This window comes from Bombus vancouverensis, chromosome 11 (assembly GCF_051014615.1).
Source record: "Bombus vancouverensis nearcticus chromosome 11, iyBomVanc1_principal, whole genome shotgun sequence".
In the NCBI taxonomy this organism is placed as follows: domain Eukaryota; kingdom Metazoa; phylum Arthropoda; class Insecta; order Hymenoptera; family Apidae; genus Bombus; species Bombus vancouverensis.
Genome location: NC_134921.1, coordinates 9,807,711 through 9,825,239, shown reverse-complemented (window position 1 = coordinate 9,825,239; position 17,529 = coordinate 9,807,711). Strand labels below are relative to the sequence as shown.

Below are 17,529 nucleotides of genomic sequence, written 5' to 3'. Positions count from 1 at the left end.
ACGGCCCCAGGAGATCGGTTCCGTACCTATCCAGACATCGGTGTAGCGCGCCACGTGACACAAGACGTATTTTTAATCGCGTCCTTGTTCCAGCTTCGTCGATCGATTTCTTTTTTCTCCCTTTTGATTCATTAAAGTATCGGGAAAACCTGGTCAGATCTTCTCCAGCGCTGTAAATAGACGCATTCTTGGAGGCTACGATCGAATTGGAATACAGGAGAAGCCTGTTTGTATCGCGAGGAGAAAGAATTCGCGTTGATCCCACGAAGCATCGGGCAGAAGTGGACCAGCATGATCTTCTAACGGGGTCGTTAGGTAATTGTACAAGATTCTGTGACGTTGGCGCGCCGTTACAACGGCATTTCCATAAAAATTCAATTTACGATCGTGAGGAATGGTCGGCGCCGGCGCGGGAAACATCGTGGACGAGCCTCAGCTCGGTGAACTTCAACGTTCGAAAGTAGTTCAACGAGCGCGCGTTAGCGCCATGTGTCGTTCGACCTCGTTTGTTGCGAGAGTAATTTATCGCGCGAGAGGCAGCTGAAATTAAAGCTTAAACGGCACTTCAGGGCCCGACCAAGTGATTCCGAGCGTAGCTGTGGAACGCGCGCGAGCCGGCCCGTCTCGTCTCGTCTCGAGCCGGCTTCTTTACACGCTGAAACGAATCGCGTGCGCTTCGTCCGCTGTGAAATAAACGAAAATCGCCAGGAAAACGTGGCTTTAGCCGCGGCGTGTTTGCCTAAGGAGATAAACCCTGGCTTCTCGCTCTACTAACGGCATCAAAACGCGCATTAAAAGGCGTAACGTTGCTACACGTTTCTAATTCCATGGGAAAGGACGTTTCTCGTTCGACGCGCTATCCGCCTTGGTTAATGTCCTTCAATATCGAAATCTAGTGTATTTTTTTATTTGAACGGAGCAGAAAGCTGAACGCGTCCTGCAAAGAGGAGCACGAAATTGAAGTTTCCTAATAGTTTGTGGTCGCTGTTCGGCAGTTCACTTCAACCGAAAAGCGGTCGGGACAAATAAGGAAAACTGTTTGCAAGTTTTTATGAATCGCGTTTTCTAACTCTGTTCGAACGATAAGAAAGATACGAGAAGTTTCAGATATTCGAATACGCATACACGAAGGATGCAAAGATGCTGCAAGGAATATTCTAATTTAGGAAGACAGCATTTTTTCCAGGTAAATTCGCCTGAATTCGTAGGAACGGCGTGCCGCCCGTGATACAACCCTTGGATCTCGTGTTCTCCTAAACGAGTTGCCTCCGCGATTATTACGTTATCCCCTAATTATCTTGAAAGCTGCGTCAGTCGCTCGTAATTCGATTCCTAACTTTATCAGTCTGGCATCAAGATTCTCGAAGCCTGGATTCTTTCTCCAAAGAGAACGGGCCGCGTTTCCAGATCCGCGTTTTAAACTCGCGCTTGGAAGAAGCGACACGCTGGAATATTACGTAACGGATAACTGTTTCTCTGGCTACGCGGTTAGCGCATAAATATGAAGAAACAATAAAACGTCGGAATATTAAGAAGGAGCCAGCACGCGCTATGAACATCGTTAGACGAATATTTGCCCCGTGGACGTGTTTAAATACAAACCTGCAGAATCTAACGGAATACAAGTTCAGCGTGTTTTCTAATGCAGCGCACGCGCCTCGGTCAGCTTAGAACGATACTACTCGCAACGAACTTACGTACGATACACACCCGTGGCTGTTTATTTATGTATGCCGGCATACGAACGTCGATACGATATGGACAATGAGGTGCACAATGCAACAATCACGCGCAGCAGATTGAAATCGAAGAAATATCTCGAAGAAACATCCGCACGTATATAAGTCGAAGAAATGGAAGTTTTATGCTGCGCGTGAATCGATATCTATAACGTTAATGGTTCTGAATGTTAAAACGAACGTTTCTTTTTAATGGATGGTCGGGTGTATTTCCTTTTAACGGATGGCTCGAGGAAACGAAAAATTGACAAATTCGAAAGTGAAGCTGCACAAGCTTGTTTTTTAAACAGGCGAAAAACATCCGTGGAATTCGGATGACGCAGAGTTTACATGGTTCACGGTCCGTCGTCGTCCGAAATAAACTTTTTGGAGGCACATAAACGAAGGAAAGGAGTGGAGAGTCGACCTTGTACTGGCCTCGGCTGATCTCGTACGAAAGGGGGAAGAAAAAAGGAGCACACAGCCTCCAAGATATCTTACGGTCCTCGAGAATCCTGTTACACCGGTATTTTCTCGCTGCACCGGGATAATTTCTATAAGACGTTCTTTTGTCGATATCCTTTCTTTGTTGGAGCCTAGTTTTCCAATTACTCTCGGCGAGACGTGTAAATGAATAAAAAGAAACCAGCCTCGGGATAGATAATGTTTCATAACGATCATAATTAAATAACCGCTTAAACGACCAAGTGGAGAAACAATTTCTATCCTTTCATTTTTAAATATCTCCATTCGAAATGCCTGGCATTTTTCTTTTTAAACGCAATCGAAAGAACGAGACAGACGATATCGGTTTTCGCTCGACCGCAAATTACATACTCCGGCACCGTTTCTTCTCTTTTCCATTCTCAGTGGCAGTCCATCTCCGAAGCGTTCGATCGAATTGCTTGAAACGCGACACCGAGACCACTTTCTAGCATCTCGTCGTGTCTCAGGTTGCCTACGGGACTTTGAGGTTGGGGTTAAGCAAAACGAAGAAAACTGCTCTCTCGCCATCGAGTCTGTCCGGCTAACGCGTTTTCTATGTTTTGTATCGCTCGTGTTCATGATTCTAAAGATGTAAGACTGATATATAATCCTTTCGTCAAGAAAGGGCAGGACAAAGGGGTTAAGGGCAAGTGGTAAGAAAGAGAAAGCAACGAGGGGGCGGAAAGCAAAATATTGAACGTAGGGAACGAATCGAATAGGAGAAAGAACAGTACAACAAAGAGAGAGAGAGAGAGAGCGAAGGAAGGATCGATGTAATACCATAAGCTTATGATACATGCAAAGGGTTGAAATTTGAAAATATTCTACAAGCGAAATGTATATGATATGAATAAAGGCGTGGACGCAGGAGGATGAAGGAAGAGGGCGAAAGTGCGAAAAGTAAACGTAAAATGTAAAGCTGGAAGTTTGTTCTGAGTCAATAGGCGAGAATTGTGTAAAGTAAATAAATAGATATAATCGTTCGGTCACAGTAGAATTGGCCACTACGTGGTACGTCATCGATGTATCGGTCGCTGTGTTAAACTGCAGACAAAGGAACGTCGAATACGAGCAAAACACCAGGTAGATTTTGTGACATTCCTTCACGGATGCTTTTGAGCCTCGTATGGTATTCCACACTGCGCTTTTCTAGATACCCGCAGCGCATAAGAAGATTCATGCTTCGCTTCCATGCCTTTCTCTTTCTCTGCTGCTTGTCTTCTACATTTATTCTCGCCATGACCGATCGGTTCACGGTAACTAAAACCAGTCGAATGTAAACCATCTGACACTACCTGAGAATGACAAATCAGTTCCTAATACAGCTCTTCAATTTAAACATATTTCGCAATATTTTCGCTGTACTAATTACGAAAAATCTGAAACGAGTAAAATCGATGCTATAAAGGTACAATAAGCAATTGCATTAACGAAATTACTTAATCCCATTAACAGATTATCCCGAGTGTGAATCGTACGGATATTTCACGCGAGGATTATCTATCTCTTCGCAAGTCGAATAAATGTGCGATGAAATGCAGGGAAAAGCGTGCTTCGCTTACTGCCTTTGTATAATAACAAACTTTCGTCTACGCAGAGATTTTGTTCCGGTGTAATTATCAACGCAAATGCGCAAATACACTCATACGCTGAAAACACCGGCCACATTTCGTACAGTTCGGCATTTCGATGATTTCGCATTTCCCAGTTATTGTCCGCAAACTGAATATGACTTGTCGCTAATGGAAAATTAGAAATTGTTGAAGTGGTCAGCACTTATAAGAAAACTCTACATCTGGTCTTTTTAGTTTTCTCAAGCACTGAAGCCATCGACAGCGCGTAGACAAAAGACTGCGACCAAGTCAGACCATAAACAGTAGAGAGGCGACGTTGGCTTCGGGGTTTTCGGTTATTGGGTAACACAGCTAGCGTGCGGATCTGCACCAGCTCAAATTGTATTCTTATTAAAATTACACTTCTATTTAAATATATTTTCTGCCTTACAATTTATCCACGAGTTTTCTCTGTTTACACATCGAATAACCTCAACAGAAACCATACAAGATATTACTATCCGGGCTGCAACGTACGATTGTGTATTCAATATTCTGTTTCAAAAGCTACTTGCAAAACATGTTTCTCTATATTCTTTATCACATCTATCGTTTTACGTATACACTTTTTTCTCTAACCGGAATCCGTAATTTTATCAGACTGTTAAAGGATCGAACGATTGCATCGACGCAATGTACAAATCAATAAAAATGGATCAATGAGACATGGAAAAATTCTTATCGCCTGATCCACACACGTGTTCTCAAATGTCACAAATCGATTCGTCGTCTTTCACGATGTTCGAAAAAAAAGGGAAACGAAAGGAAAGATACGAAAGAAATCGAGAAATATTTCTCCCCTTTTCTAGAGGGATCTGTCTGGAGAGAATAAAGGATCCTGTCTGAACTCACCGAAGGTGTGGTACTCCTGTGCGTTCCAGGTTTGCAATGCGGAAGAGACGTACTCTTAGGGTTGGCGGATCCGTTGCCAGAGGGTCTTTGGCTTTCCCTTCTGGAGGGTGGCGGCGGTGGATGTGACAGAGGTCTGGCCGTGTTCCTGGGATGTTGGGGCCCTTGAAACTGCCCCCAGGACTGGCGTGGTACGTAGCCGACGTAACCGCCAGAAACGAATTGCGCGGAACCGTTCAAATGCGGCGGCGTCATTACCGCCGTCTGCTGTGGCTGACCACCGTTTCGCATTTTTCATCCGTACTTTTCGTCGCAGTTATGTCAAATCAGCACACACTCGCGGCTCGATCACTAGGTCAACATGCCGTGATGCCAGCTGTTCCCGACGGCTGCCTGCACAATTTCTTCGTTGCCTCGCTGCGCATTTGAGATCTTATTCTCCCCTGGCACGCTCCGTTCGCCACTTTTCTGCGGATATTTTGACCTTCTTCCAGTATTTCTTTAACGCTACAACTACCACAAACCAATTGAAACGAACGAGCGGTTTCAAACTTTCCTCCGTGCGGATAATAAAAAAACGTAGAACGTTTTTGGCAAAATTAACGTTGATTTCTACTCGGAAGGAGATACGATTATACACAGGCTACGCCAAAAGTCGTGATTCGCGCTAAAACAGAAAACGTGGGGAACGTGGAGCAGCGTTCTTTCTTTTTGTAACTCAGGTATTTGAAGTTTTGAAGCTTTCAGCTAGTTAGAGATCGGTAGTTGTAGCGTTAATTCGAGGAAACACAGATTTCGAAGGAATTCACGGAATTCCAGAACGACGAGTTACGACACGGCGTAAGATAATCGGAGATTACCATTTTATCGTATTTGGACGACCCAAAAAGCAAAGTAGGAGAAACGAGCGTGTAGGAGCATACGCGATTCGCTGGAACAGTAGTCACGCGATTTTAATCGAATCGAAGCCGCCTCGAACGCGATTCTCTCGGTTGTTCACCCTGGATTGGACTCGATCTATAAGCCGAGAGCAGTCCTATTGATATGTCGTGCGTTGAATTTCGATTCTGTCGTGGTTTCGCCTGATCAATCTCATTCTCGGTTGACCCAGATTGTCGCCGATATCGGTTTATCTATTTTTACTAACGTTGTCGTAGCGATTTTGTATTTTTCACTGATACTATCGTACGAGTGATGAACCGTGGCGGGAGAACACAAAGAATTTGTTGCCTTTCAATTCTTATTCTGGTCGAACGTTGCACGGAGAGACACGGCTATCTCTGTGGAATCGTTGCTTCAAGATTTTCATGAAATCTACATACGCAGATGGAACGACTTTCGACATTCATTTTTTTAGTGCTTTTCGATACAAACGTTTTTCTTGATGAAGAAACACGTTGCTCGTGTTCTACAATTTTCAAGACTTTCTAATTGCAAGAAAACGTGTACACACATATGTAGTATTATAAATGGGACAAATTTCCAAGCGTCATTGATTATGTAAATCGTCATTGAATAGATCATGTATGTATACGTATACGAGCCTCTCATGAGTCAAACTGATCATCGTCGTTGTTTGTTCAATTTTTCAATCTCGTTGGGCAAGTACTCGATTGATATTCGATTCTCAAGAAACAAATGACTTGCATAAGCTCGTTCGTAAGAAGATGACGCGAAAGACGGTTAAAAGAGTGAGAGACATCGAACATTTCAAGAGATCCTGATTCAGTCACCAGTGGACTCTACGTTTTCGTAATGTTCGTCTTTAATCATGGGATCTTTGAGTCGCCAAGCACAACTTGTAGCGCGGACGTTGCTTTCAACGATATCAAAGACTACTTCCATTTGTTGGACATCAAAGTAAGAGGAAAATTAGAGCAGCTATCTATTCGGCAAATCGGCTGTTCTCGTAGCGTTTCTTTCGAATTTTCTCTTGTTCGTGATTCTATCTCGAGACTCGTTTCTTTCACCTTCTGGTTCCTGACACCGAGTAATAGCTACGTCGTCGTTCTTTTGTCTTCTTTCTATGAGTTATCGAGGTCAGAAGTTAGACAAAGGCGAAGAAAAGAGCGGCTCGTTCTGTTTCGTATAAAAGAAAGAGATTTATGCACGGCTCAAAGCTCGCCGACTTCCAGACATCCTACATTTTACTAGCTTTTAGATGAAAATCGGGACGTACCGTCGCTTCTATCGTCGTTCCATGAACTACGATGTTCGATCGTAAATCCGCGCGCAAAGTTTCATTTGCATCGTTAACGCAAAAGATCTGCGATACGCTGCTTCAAACAGATTCTGCTACTATTCCTGGTAGCAGTCCTTCGACTGAACGTAACACGTAGTAGTAAAGCTACCTCAAAGTGTTAAAGTTTTCACGTAAGATAGGAAATTCTCTGGTATAAATATAAAACAGTTTAAATCGCTCTGATTCGATAACATAATATTCATTCGTATAATAATGTTTCACGTTCGTGATGATAATATTCTACGTCTGAAAAACTGTAGCAATTTCGATTAACCTGCGACCATCGCGTTTCGAAAGCTTATTGCCGGATGGTAGTGCACGCTATTTTCGAGCGAGGATCATTGAAGAGCCGTAAGAGCGTGCAGAGTATTTTTGCTGATCAATCGGATTGCCGGCCGCAGAAGTGGCTGATATTTAATTAAAACGATGCAAGTTCAGTGCCAAACGCAACACGGCCAACCGAATAAAAATAGGAGCACCCATGGAGATAATAATCTGGGTCAGGTAGGGGCAAAGATTCGGCGCAGAGTACGATCAGATTGGATTTCTGTTTGCACTGGCACACGAACGGAATATCGATCGTCGAGAGACCGGCGAACACGGCCAGGAAAAAAAGAGAGAGCGGTCGCCTAAAAATGGCGAGGATCTTTCATCGAACGGGTCAAGATCGGTATTGCCGATCTGCCACGAAACATTTCACGAGTAAGTCACGAATTGCTTTCTCGATCTTTTACCTCCCGCTCACCACCCTATTGGCCGACTCGATTTAAATTCACCGAGCAAAGAGGTTTCGCCTTGATGAATATTCAGCATAATGAGTCGACGGCGTTCTCGATCTATCAACGTCGTCTACTGCCGATCTGCTTCGTAGATTGTCCGAGTAATGATCCTGAAGGAGCCAAAAAGGTGACGCGCAAAAAGGAGAAAAGATCGATGAAATATCGTGGCGCTATCTATGCGTCTGGTTGACAGGGAAAATTTTTATTGTAATAAGAAAGAGGTATCGAGGAAAAAAATAAAGGAAAGAAAAAAGAAGGACGAAAGAAAGATGGGATGATTAATCACGAGAGTGGAAACGCAGCAAGCAGGCTCGCAACGTTCGAGAATTAACCTAAATTGCATTGGCCATGCGGAGAGAGGAAGGAACGAAGCAGAGATTGTTCGATTGAGGCTCATCGATCGAGACCAGAGAATAGACGCGTCACGTCATTCGTGATCACGCAACCGATCGGCCATGCTCGAATAATTTTCAGGGTGGCAGCTTCCGGCGGAAGCGTGCGTAGAAGATCGAGTTCGCTGCACTATCGACGCTTGCCACGGCTCTAAATCACCGAGCCGAACAAGTGATTAACTCGGGCCCGAAGATAATCTCCGGGATCGAAGAGAAAAGAAGCGTTTGCGGTCGTTGCGCCCTCTTTTTTCAGTTTTACAATCGCGGCCAATCGCATCATTTGTTACGGTTCCTAGAGACCTTTTTTTTTCTCGAGATCGGTTTTTACGTAATTACCCACTGTCGATCAATTTGAACGTGTTTCGCAGTAGAAGAGGAGCGATCGTGATCAGACACGGTGCAGAACGCGACGCAGGTGCTTCGACGTATCTAATTGCCCGTCGTCTGTAAAGTTACGCAATGTGGCGCGTAAATTGCGCAAAGTATTCGAAGCATCTTTCATCTTGGCGTTACTCATAGAGCGCGAAAGGCATTCGTAGCAAGGAACAAGGGCCCGAATCAACTTCCACCGGTCGAAAGTTCTCTGTTAAACACTTTAACGAACGTTCCGTGATACAAACCAGGCAACAAACAATTCCGTGCCGAAGCACAAACCGATAAATTGAAAGTTTAAATGAATTCACGTAGCCCAGAACGCGGAATCCTTGCCAGGAAATGACTTTGAACTTCTCGTTAAACTGCCTCCTTGGAAGGGACAGATGGCGGGTTCGATAACCCGGCATCTAATTACTTTCGCATTGTTCCCAACTTCGAAAAGGCTATGAGCGACAGAACTCTCATTTTCGGCCGTCAAACGCGAAAACCTCCTGGAGGCTTTTGTCCCTGTCGTGAACAGTGAAAACGTGGGAGTGCACAGAGGCACAAAGAAAGGATGCGTTACGCACTCTCGAGTGGGGATAATCGTGCCATTTGCTTTGAATTAATCATGCGGCGAAACTTACCGAGAACTCGCTCTAACCGAGCCAATTTACCAGTAGAATGAAACTGCAATTGCGTCGTATGAAGAATAAGGTAGTATTCAGACACATGGACTCGCTGTATAATATCAGATTTTATCACATCCTACGTTTCAATTTTATACTGTCAAATTTTTCTGGTCGTGTGGAAATAGATGCTACTAAATGATACGAAATTTAACATACTCGAACCAAATTGATTAGTATGTAAATGTTATGGACTGTGGATTTTTGTATAAATTCACGTAGCTACAAATACAGAGGAGAAGAAGAGGATTTAAATGGAGATTTTCGTTTGTGAAAAAGTCACGACAAACGTACGCCACTTCGAAGATTTTCTATATCTTTCTATCTGCAATTACGAGGAAAGCCCGTCGCAGATACAAAGCGATGTAACAGGCAGTCAGTGAAGAATAATAGAACTAAATTAAAGAGATGACGTTTATCGTAGACGTTTGTCTAAGTAAGAAGAATAGGAAAAAAGATCGACTGACGAGGCAAAACTATTGGCGTGTAGCATCGAACGGTTAAAGCAGCTAAAGTATATAAAGTATGATGGCATCCGACTCGCAATAGGCTCAGAGTGACGAAGGTGTTTTGCAGGAACATTAGGGTTAAATTTATCAATAATCTCAGGGCAAGCAATAAAGCCGGCAAAAGCTTTATGGCCAAGATAAAACATAAGCTACCTTTCGATTATTCTTTAAAGATATAAGATTAATTTCCGATGACATTTGATCACAGTCGTGGCGTGTTACAGGCATTGAACTCTCAACATATTATATGCATTCTATTTTTGTACAAATGATAAAAATAGTCTAATTATAATAAATACAACGGTGTACGATATTTTTTACGTCCACTGTGGATACTATATTCTAACTATATTCTAACTAAAGAAGACAGTTTCTCACGACCTAGTAGGAAAGTGTAAAGATATATCAAGTGGTGCAAAGAGAATTCTTAACGACGATGTCTATCTATCTATCTATCTGTCTATCTCTCTATCTATCTATTTATCTATCTACCTATCTACCTTATATATTTGGAAAAACGTGGAAGCATAATCCAAGTCACAAGTTCTTTTTAAAACGCACGTGCCTGTCGCATGTCGCACGTTCCTAGGTCGTCCGTTACTCGGAATAATTGGGGCTCGGCTGGTTGCACGTGCGTCCAGGTGATGCACGCGCTTTCCTGCTCGGGTTTGGTATTCGATAGACGACCATTAATTGTTAATCATGACGCGTAGGCGGATACGAAAGCGTGGCTTTATTAGGGTACGCGAGGTGCCGTGGGATCAGCCGTACCCCTGCTAAGCGTTGCCTTTTTATGACGAACCGTCAAATCGGGAAAGGAATCTCCCGTATACGAGATACGCTTCATAGAAAAGCAAAAACGTGTCCCCTTTGAAAAGCGTAAAACGATACAAAGACACCAAAAAATTCATCGCGTCAAGCGATCCGGTGAGCGCGTTTCACGGTTAAGTAGAGTCGACCGTTTATGGTCAGACGCGCTTTCCAGCGTTCCCTAAGGGCGTCACGTGAATTTGTGGCTGCCTTCGTGATCTATCGGTGTGCGAAGAAGCTTTCCTTCCTGAAAACAGTTCGTTGTATCGTTGATCTACTGAAAGAACGAGACGACTAAGAAAAGTAAAACTGTCAGGTTCGACGTGGAAAATTATTAACCCGTCAAAGAGGAAGACGAATCGACTCGTCGGTCGAGTTGCTAATTTCTACGAACTGTGGTATTCTCTAACTAATTTATTTTTACAGATACTTCGAAATCGAGGATTTTTGACAGGTGTCACTCTTCCATTAAATCGGCAAGCTTTTCCTTGAAGCGAGTCTTCGCTTCCAAAGAATCACGTGCATCGTTCTTTGAAATATAGAAATCCTTTTCTCTTCGATCACGAGTTACTTCCCTTTCTTTGATCGTCAGCTGTCAAAGCACCGGTCGCGGCTATCGACCAAGCTTTCCAAGAAATCCTCCGCCTGGCAACTACGAAAAGTATATGGGCTGCTCGGTTCCGTGAAAAGGAATTCCCGATTTCAGTTGAAAATCGCTCCACTTCTTAAGCGACTTGAAGGAAACACCGAGCGACACATTTCGCCGTACAATGGAAAATCGCTCGAATTACACGTACCGTTATCGTGCGCCTCTGCCCGAACGAGAAAGCGGTGCTTTTTGCCATTGGACGAAGCGTGCAACTACAAGAAAGAAAAAAAGAAAGAAGGGAAGAAAAGGAGAAGAAGAAGAAGAAGAAGGGCGAAGCAGAAAAATTCCAGTTGCGCTGTCTAGTAGCTTTTTCCGCGTCGTTCGTCCGCGAAAACCTGGCTACCGCTTAATCCTCTTAATCGTTCTTCCACGTACACGGCCACGTATCTCTTGAACAGGTAAGTTCGTGTACACTGTCGCTCAAAAGTATCCGGACACTTGCTTCTTTTCGACAAGGTGCGCTTGAATTGAAGACCAAAGATGAAAAACACGACTGTGTTACAGAAGAGTAATCTTCATTCTCACATCTTGCGTAATGAATTCCGCTTCGAAACTATTTTGGCATTCGCCTGTAGAATTAAATACGCCTTTTTCTAACACTCTTGAATACTTAATACCGGCAACGCGGATTAACATTAATTAAGCGAGATTCACGTACCAACCGTTTCTTGCGGAACATTCTACATTTAGCAGTTATTTTCAAAGGATTTACATGGACATACAGTATCATAGATTACATTACATTCGCACGATAGTACGTGTGATAGGTAAATACTAAAATATATCGTTGCTATTTCTTTAGATCGATATATCCGGTGGCTCTACGAGAAACGTAGTAATTACTACTTGTAATTAGAAACCTGTTGTTAATTGCCCAGCTTTGCACAAATTTCCAACTGTTCTTACTACGGGATCGATCAAAAAGTTCGAATACTTATGAGCTGTAATGTACGTACACGTCGAGCTGGTTGAATAGACGGACGCCTTTCTAAGCGGAGAGAAGGAACGCTAGACGGAATCGAGTCTCGGGCGAAACTCGGGCATTCTTTGAAACGGTGTCGTTCACGTTTCTACATAGAGTATATGCACGTTCGGTATATACACACGGGGCGGGGATGAAGCGGGTAAAATCGCAGGAAAAATTAGCGACTTTCATTACGGCGAGCACGCGTTCGTGATGCGCGGCTGCGTTTTACAGCTCACAGATGGGGATCCCTGGCATTTTACTGGGGGAATACGCGCGGTGAATGCCGGAAATTTTTCGTTTTGGCTAGAGCTGCTAGAACAGCGTGGAATGCATCTGCCCACGGTGTAGCGTACACACACGGAAGCTCCCATTACGACGTACAATAACTTCTTGTGTAACTTTTGAACGGCAGCTGGCATAACGGTACCGCCGAGCGTGCCGTCTCGCGAAGCGCTGCTACGATTAGAATTAACGTTTCTTCGGCCTACCGGCACCTGCCGCATCTCGAAATGGCCTAACAACCGGTCGAATCGACGCGTAACCGAGGGAAATTGAACGAGGAAAGCGCCGCTTTCTCTGCCTCGCGTTTTGCGAAATAACGTAAAATGCTTCGTTATCAACCACCGGGTATATCTTTTTCCGAGTTCTTTTCAAACACAGGATCCGGTCGAATAACGCGCAGAAACGGGCATGAGGCGACTCCTTATGAAAAAATAGGGAAGAGATATCGAGTACAATCTCTTCGCGTGACACGCTTTTGTTTTTGAGAAAATCGAGTTTCGAAACTTGTCAAGCTTGTACCTGCACTTGGCTAATTAACGATCGGATATGAGCAAATCATTTTTCACAGATTATTTCGTATCCGAAAATAAGTAAATAACGTCGAATATAATTTCTCCGCTTGAGGCTTCAATTTCCAAAAAATACAATTCGAATATGTTCCCCTTCGGATGATTTTTCACATTTGTTTCTCTCGGGAACGAAGCATCTGGTGGAAAAATGTTATTCTACGTTTTTCACCTATTTTTTCATGCAGAATAACCTTTTGTCGACCTTTCGAAATTAACCGAGTTCGGATATGTTTGATAAATCTCGAAACTCCATCGTCTCGAAAACAGTGAGTTGTATGAAAACGTTGTATTTTCTTCTTATTTCTTCACAACGAATCATCTCGTGCTCGCTCGTACATGTTATACGGGCCCTGTACAGTAAGGTAGGTTTATCCGCGTCATCTAAACTGCAATAGCGTAAAACTCAATTTCGAACTTTGCCTATCTTCGAACGAACATCGGGTAAAAATTGTTCGTAACCGAATTTAACAAGTTAGACGGCAAATTACTAACAGGGAAAAAATCCCCATACATACGTACTCATATACGCTGTATATATATTTCCAAAGTTGCATAATTTTCGGAATATATGGATCGAGAATGTTCCCTTGTTAGTTTGAATCAAATAAGAACCATTCAAAAGGCACATTGATCAACTGCATAGAGTGAAAAGTGGAGAAACGCGATGATATAAATAATATAAAATTCAAATTCTTTATCTGCTTAAAATTTCCCAGAGAATGTACGTAATGATATTAAAAAATCGATACAACGCGGAGTTGATCGGTTAGGCTTCCAAGAAATCCATTTCTTAACCTTAGCTTATCCTATTTCACGTTTCCACGTCGAATAAAAATGAAGCCACGAGAAACCATCGATGAAAAAAAAAAACAAGTAATAAATCGCGAGGCGTACTAAAGGCAATAGGCGTAATAAAACGCACGTAGGAAATAATTGTCCACGGTGGTAGTTGCGATTCCATCGTGGAATGTGTTTGCACGATTATCGACGCACGGCCGTCGTTTCCATAAACGTGCATCGTTAAACTCGTGAAGCGAGCAACAGCAACAGCAACGCGCGTTTTTATGCATCGATTGTATCGTCTGGCGTGGTAGTTAATGTTGGCGAATATTAGCAGCGGAACGTCGAAAGCTCGTCCATTCGATAGGACACGTTTCGTACGTGGGTTTTCTACGTTCAAGCTACATTTCCTGCGTCAGGAAACGTTCTAATGGCACGAAAGAAAAAAGGTAACGCAGACACGCATGCACCGGTGCACACAGACGTAACTCGCCGTACAATATACACGTATCAGCCGATAAAAAAAATATCGGTCAGTGACTTTCGCTCGAGCCTTCGACTAGACGGCCACTGCTCGACCACGATCGTTCGGATTACTACTATTTGTATTCAGTCTAATTGCTATTTGAGTCAATGCGTCGCTTCACGGTGTTTCGGTGTTTCCTTTTCTTCTTTTCTTTTAACAGTCACTTTTCGTTCGTTTCCTTAATTTGCTGCCGCAAAACGGAAAGCAATTTTTCACGCCACGAAAACCAGTAAGGATTTTTTAACGTTAGTTAGACAAGCGTGACACACGAATGCCGGTATCCTCGGGGAAACGACGGAACAGGCGACGCGCGCTACCATAGAAATGCCTAATTTATATAACGCGATTCGGCCAGGTCGATCCCTTTTCTCTTTCCGCGCGTTGCTAGTGAAAGTGAGCGAGCTGAGTGGCGCGGATAACTGGCGACGGATACGCGATAAAGCGATCACCTCGAACAAAACTCGTTTCTCCCCGCGATTTTTCTTCGCCATTCGACACGTTTCGGAAAAGTACGAGCCCGATGAACCATGACGCGTGTTTTTAAGAAGTCGAGGAAATAGTGCGCGGTGGAAAACTAGCAATAGACCTGTTTCGCCTAAATTCAAATGACTCAATCCCGCAAATTACCGTGTTTTGAGTTTGCAACGACTTAAGCTTATCGACGAGGAGAGCGAATGGACATGGCGAAAGTAAGTGGGAAACGTTACGATAGAGTATGTCTTTCTCGCTTATTCTCGCCATGTCTGTTCTTTTGCCTGGTCGAAGGACTCGATACTATTTTTCTATTTACAGCGACATTTCGTAAGAGATAAAATTTGCATTCGAATGGGACGAAATTTTCTACGGATACCTAATTTTATTAAACATATCTGTTCCACGAGAACTACAACGCGGGTTCCAATTCGTTGAAATTTATGGAAACGCTCGTTGTACATAAAGGATCATTTTTCCTCGGATCTCGATCGTAATTAGCCGACAACAGACCGTGTTTGTTTCCTTTACGACGGTAACGTTAATTGCAAAAACGCGCGACCGGCATCGCGCGATGCACAATAAAAGTCTCCTAAAAGAGAATACCGTATTTCACGTGCAGAATTTTATGTCAACCGGCGAACTTTAAAGCGTCCACTTTATTGCTTTTCCGCGTCTCGACGCTTGTTCCGTCGGCATTTTTCTTCGGGACTTTTAAAACGACAGTCAATGACTGCCACGTATATACACCAGCGTTCCTTTTTTCCCTCTCTATTCTCAGGGCACACGGGATCGGGGCTCTGTGTTTTTGCATTGCTAAACGAGAGACAGAGAGCTCCGCGCGGAGATTAAAAGCGTGGCCTCTGTCGAGTGAAAAAGGAGACGAGGCGCAGCACAGCGCACAGCGATCCTTGAATATTTTCTCGGTTAATTACCAGTGCCGAAGGAGCGCTTTTCATTCGTCAGACGAACCAAGAGTTAAGTAACGACCACTTTCACTCATTTCCACTGGCGACCCTCGGCCTCGCTTTGCTTCTTTTTCTATGAAAATTCACAGGCTCGCTACGGAGCCACGAAACTCCGGTCGGATTCCTTCCTCTCGCAAGCATCTTCTCACGTTTTTACGACTTTCAACAGGAACGCGAGCGCGTCTCTTTGATCCTTTCCTCTGCCGATGCACGAGCACGACTACTGCTTTCCACGGATATATCTTCTTTGCTGCTACCGCGGATCGATTTGCCTTTTCTCTTTTTTTTTTTCTTTCTCTTTAACCATTTTTGGACGGGTAGGGCCGCCAACGAGAAAACCTCGGACCCTCATCAGGGAACAATAATTATTTCAAGCAGTCTTTTTTTTCTCTTTGTCCTGCACGCGGGTTCTCTCGCCTAGATGCGCCAGGCAAAGCCACACAGGCCATTTTATGCTCTAAATAGTGCGCCAACTATAGGAGAATTAACCTACCGTGCCCGAAAGCATACTACCTTACTCATCCTGACGACTACGTCCTGTCCGAGACGTCGTCGGATCGTTTAACCGACCCTGCTCCCGCTGAAACAATTACCAGGAATCCGTTTGCTCGCGAGAGGAACAAGACATGGCGAAGATACCATCGACGCGATCCCTTTCCTCGGAAATATCTGGTAGCCGAAGCGACGGACCAACGACAGAAGCAAGTGTACACGCGCAAGAAGCGGTACGACGGTGCTTAACATCTTGAAACCGACTCACCACGGCACACGGTAAATGGCCTCTCCGCTGACATTTAAATGTCACATGCTGAGAGCGCGCAATAACGTCCACGAAATTCCCTACCACGTTTCTAGGACACTCGACTGTCAGAAACAGGGGGGATCCTGCGAAGAAACAACGCGTCACGGAACGGTGGAGGCCGTTTCAAAGAACTGGACGCAGAAATACGCAAATGGGACAGCGGACGTTGATAAATCGTGCGCGATTCGAAACGCACGTTATCGTCAACCTGGCGAGATAATCGGCCGTGTCTCTCGCAATCCTGATAACATATGTTTCCCCGTGAGCTCGCGCGTTTACCAAGGCGTTATGCTCCTTTTTTTCTCTCTCTCTCTTTCTCCCGCCGACCAACCCGTTCGTTCTGCATTCCGCAACGTCAACCTCGAATCGTTCTTTCGAAATCGGACATTGTACCTGGAAACGTAGATGCATCGATCATCGGGCCGCGAGATCAAAAAACCTGCTGCTTCCTCCCACCAATTGCTTGCTTTTTATAAATGTACACGTTTGATTATTTATGCGATCATCGTACAACACTATGAAAACACCAGCAATAAACACCAAACTTATTTATTTCTATTTTATCTCTTATCTCTTGTTCACCGCACTGGTACGCGTTTCATCCATTTCTTAGAACTGTATACTTCACATTGTCACGAGCAGAGAACACGCCATATTTGCTACACTTTGATGGAATATAGGCGATGCTAGATTCGCTGGCGAGAAAGGAAAGGAACGCGATTTTCGCAGCCAGAACGGCTGGCTGGCTGACCGGTTGCTTGTCAGTTATTGTCCGCGGTTGCTTTCCAACTGACACGCGGTGCAGCAGCGCGAAGAAAGGCGCGGGAGAGACCGCTTCGAGCGGCTTGCCGTGGGACATCAAACACGATCGTAGTAGGGGAAACCTGGCGAATGGCTGCTGGACGATACGGACACCCGATAGATCCAGGTGTGACTGGGCAACAGAAGCCACGACGCTAGACTTTCGTTCGATTTTGTGAGAAAATGTAAGGAAACGCGAAGCTTTAAGCTACCTGTGTTTCAGATGATCGTTCGATTTCTCTCACTATCGACAGTTCTGTCATTTTATCCAAA

At 44.1% G+C, this 17,529-nt stretch overlaps 1 protein-coding gene across 7 annotated transcripts in view; it reads right to left on the bottom strand.

Moving 5' to 3' along the window:
• GckIII (Germinal centre kinase III) overlaps positions 1–17,529 on the bottom strand; it is a 117,142-nt gene that overhangs the window by 28,638 nt on the left and 70,975 nt on the right. The window contains exons 1-2 of one of the 7 annotated variants that reach the window (XM_033329922.2): positions 16,849–17,251; positions 4,670–5,134 (exon numbers count right to left, since the gene is read on the bottom strand). The exons of 3 other annotated variants lie outside the window; for them this stretch is intronic. In XM_033329922.2, the coding sequence (XP_033185813.1) occupies positions 4,670–4,957 (288 nt within the window). In that variant the 5' untranslated portion in view covers positions 4,958–5,134; positions 16,849–17,251. Of the gene's footprint in view, positions 1–4,669; positions 5,135–16,848; positions 17,252–17,529 lie in introns of those variants that run through there. 3 more of the 7 variants (XM_076622657.1, XM_076622656.1, XM_033329926.2) reach the window with 3 other exon arrangements.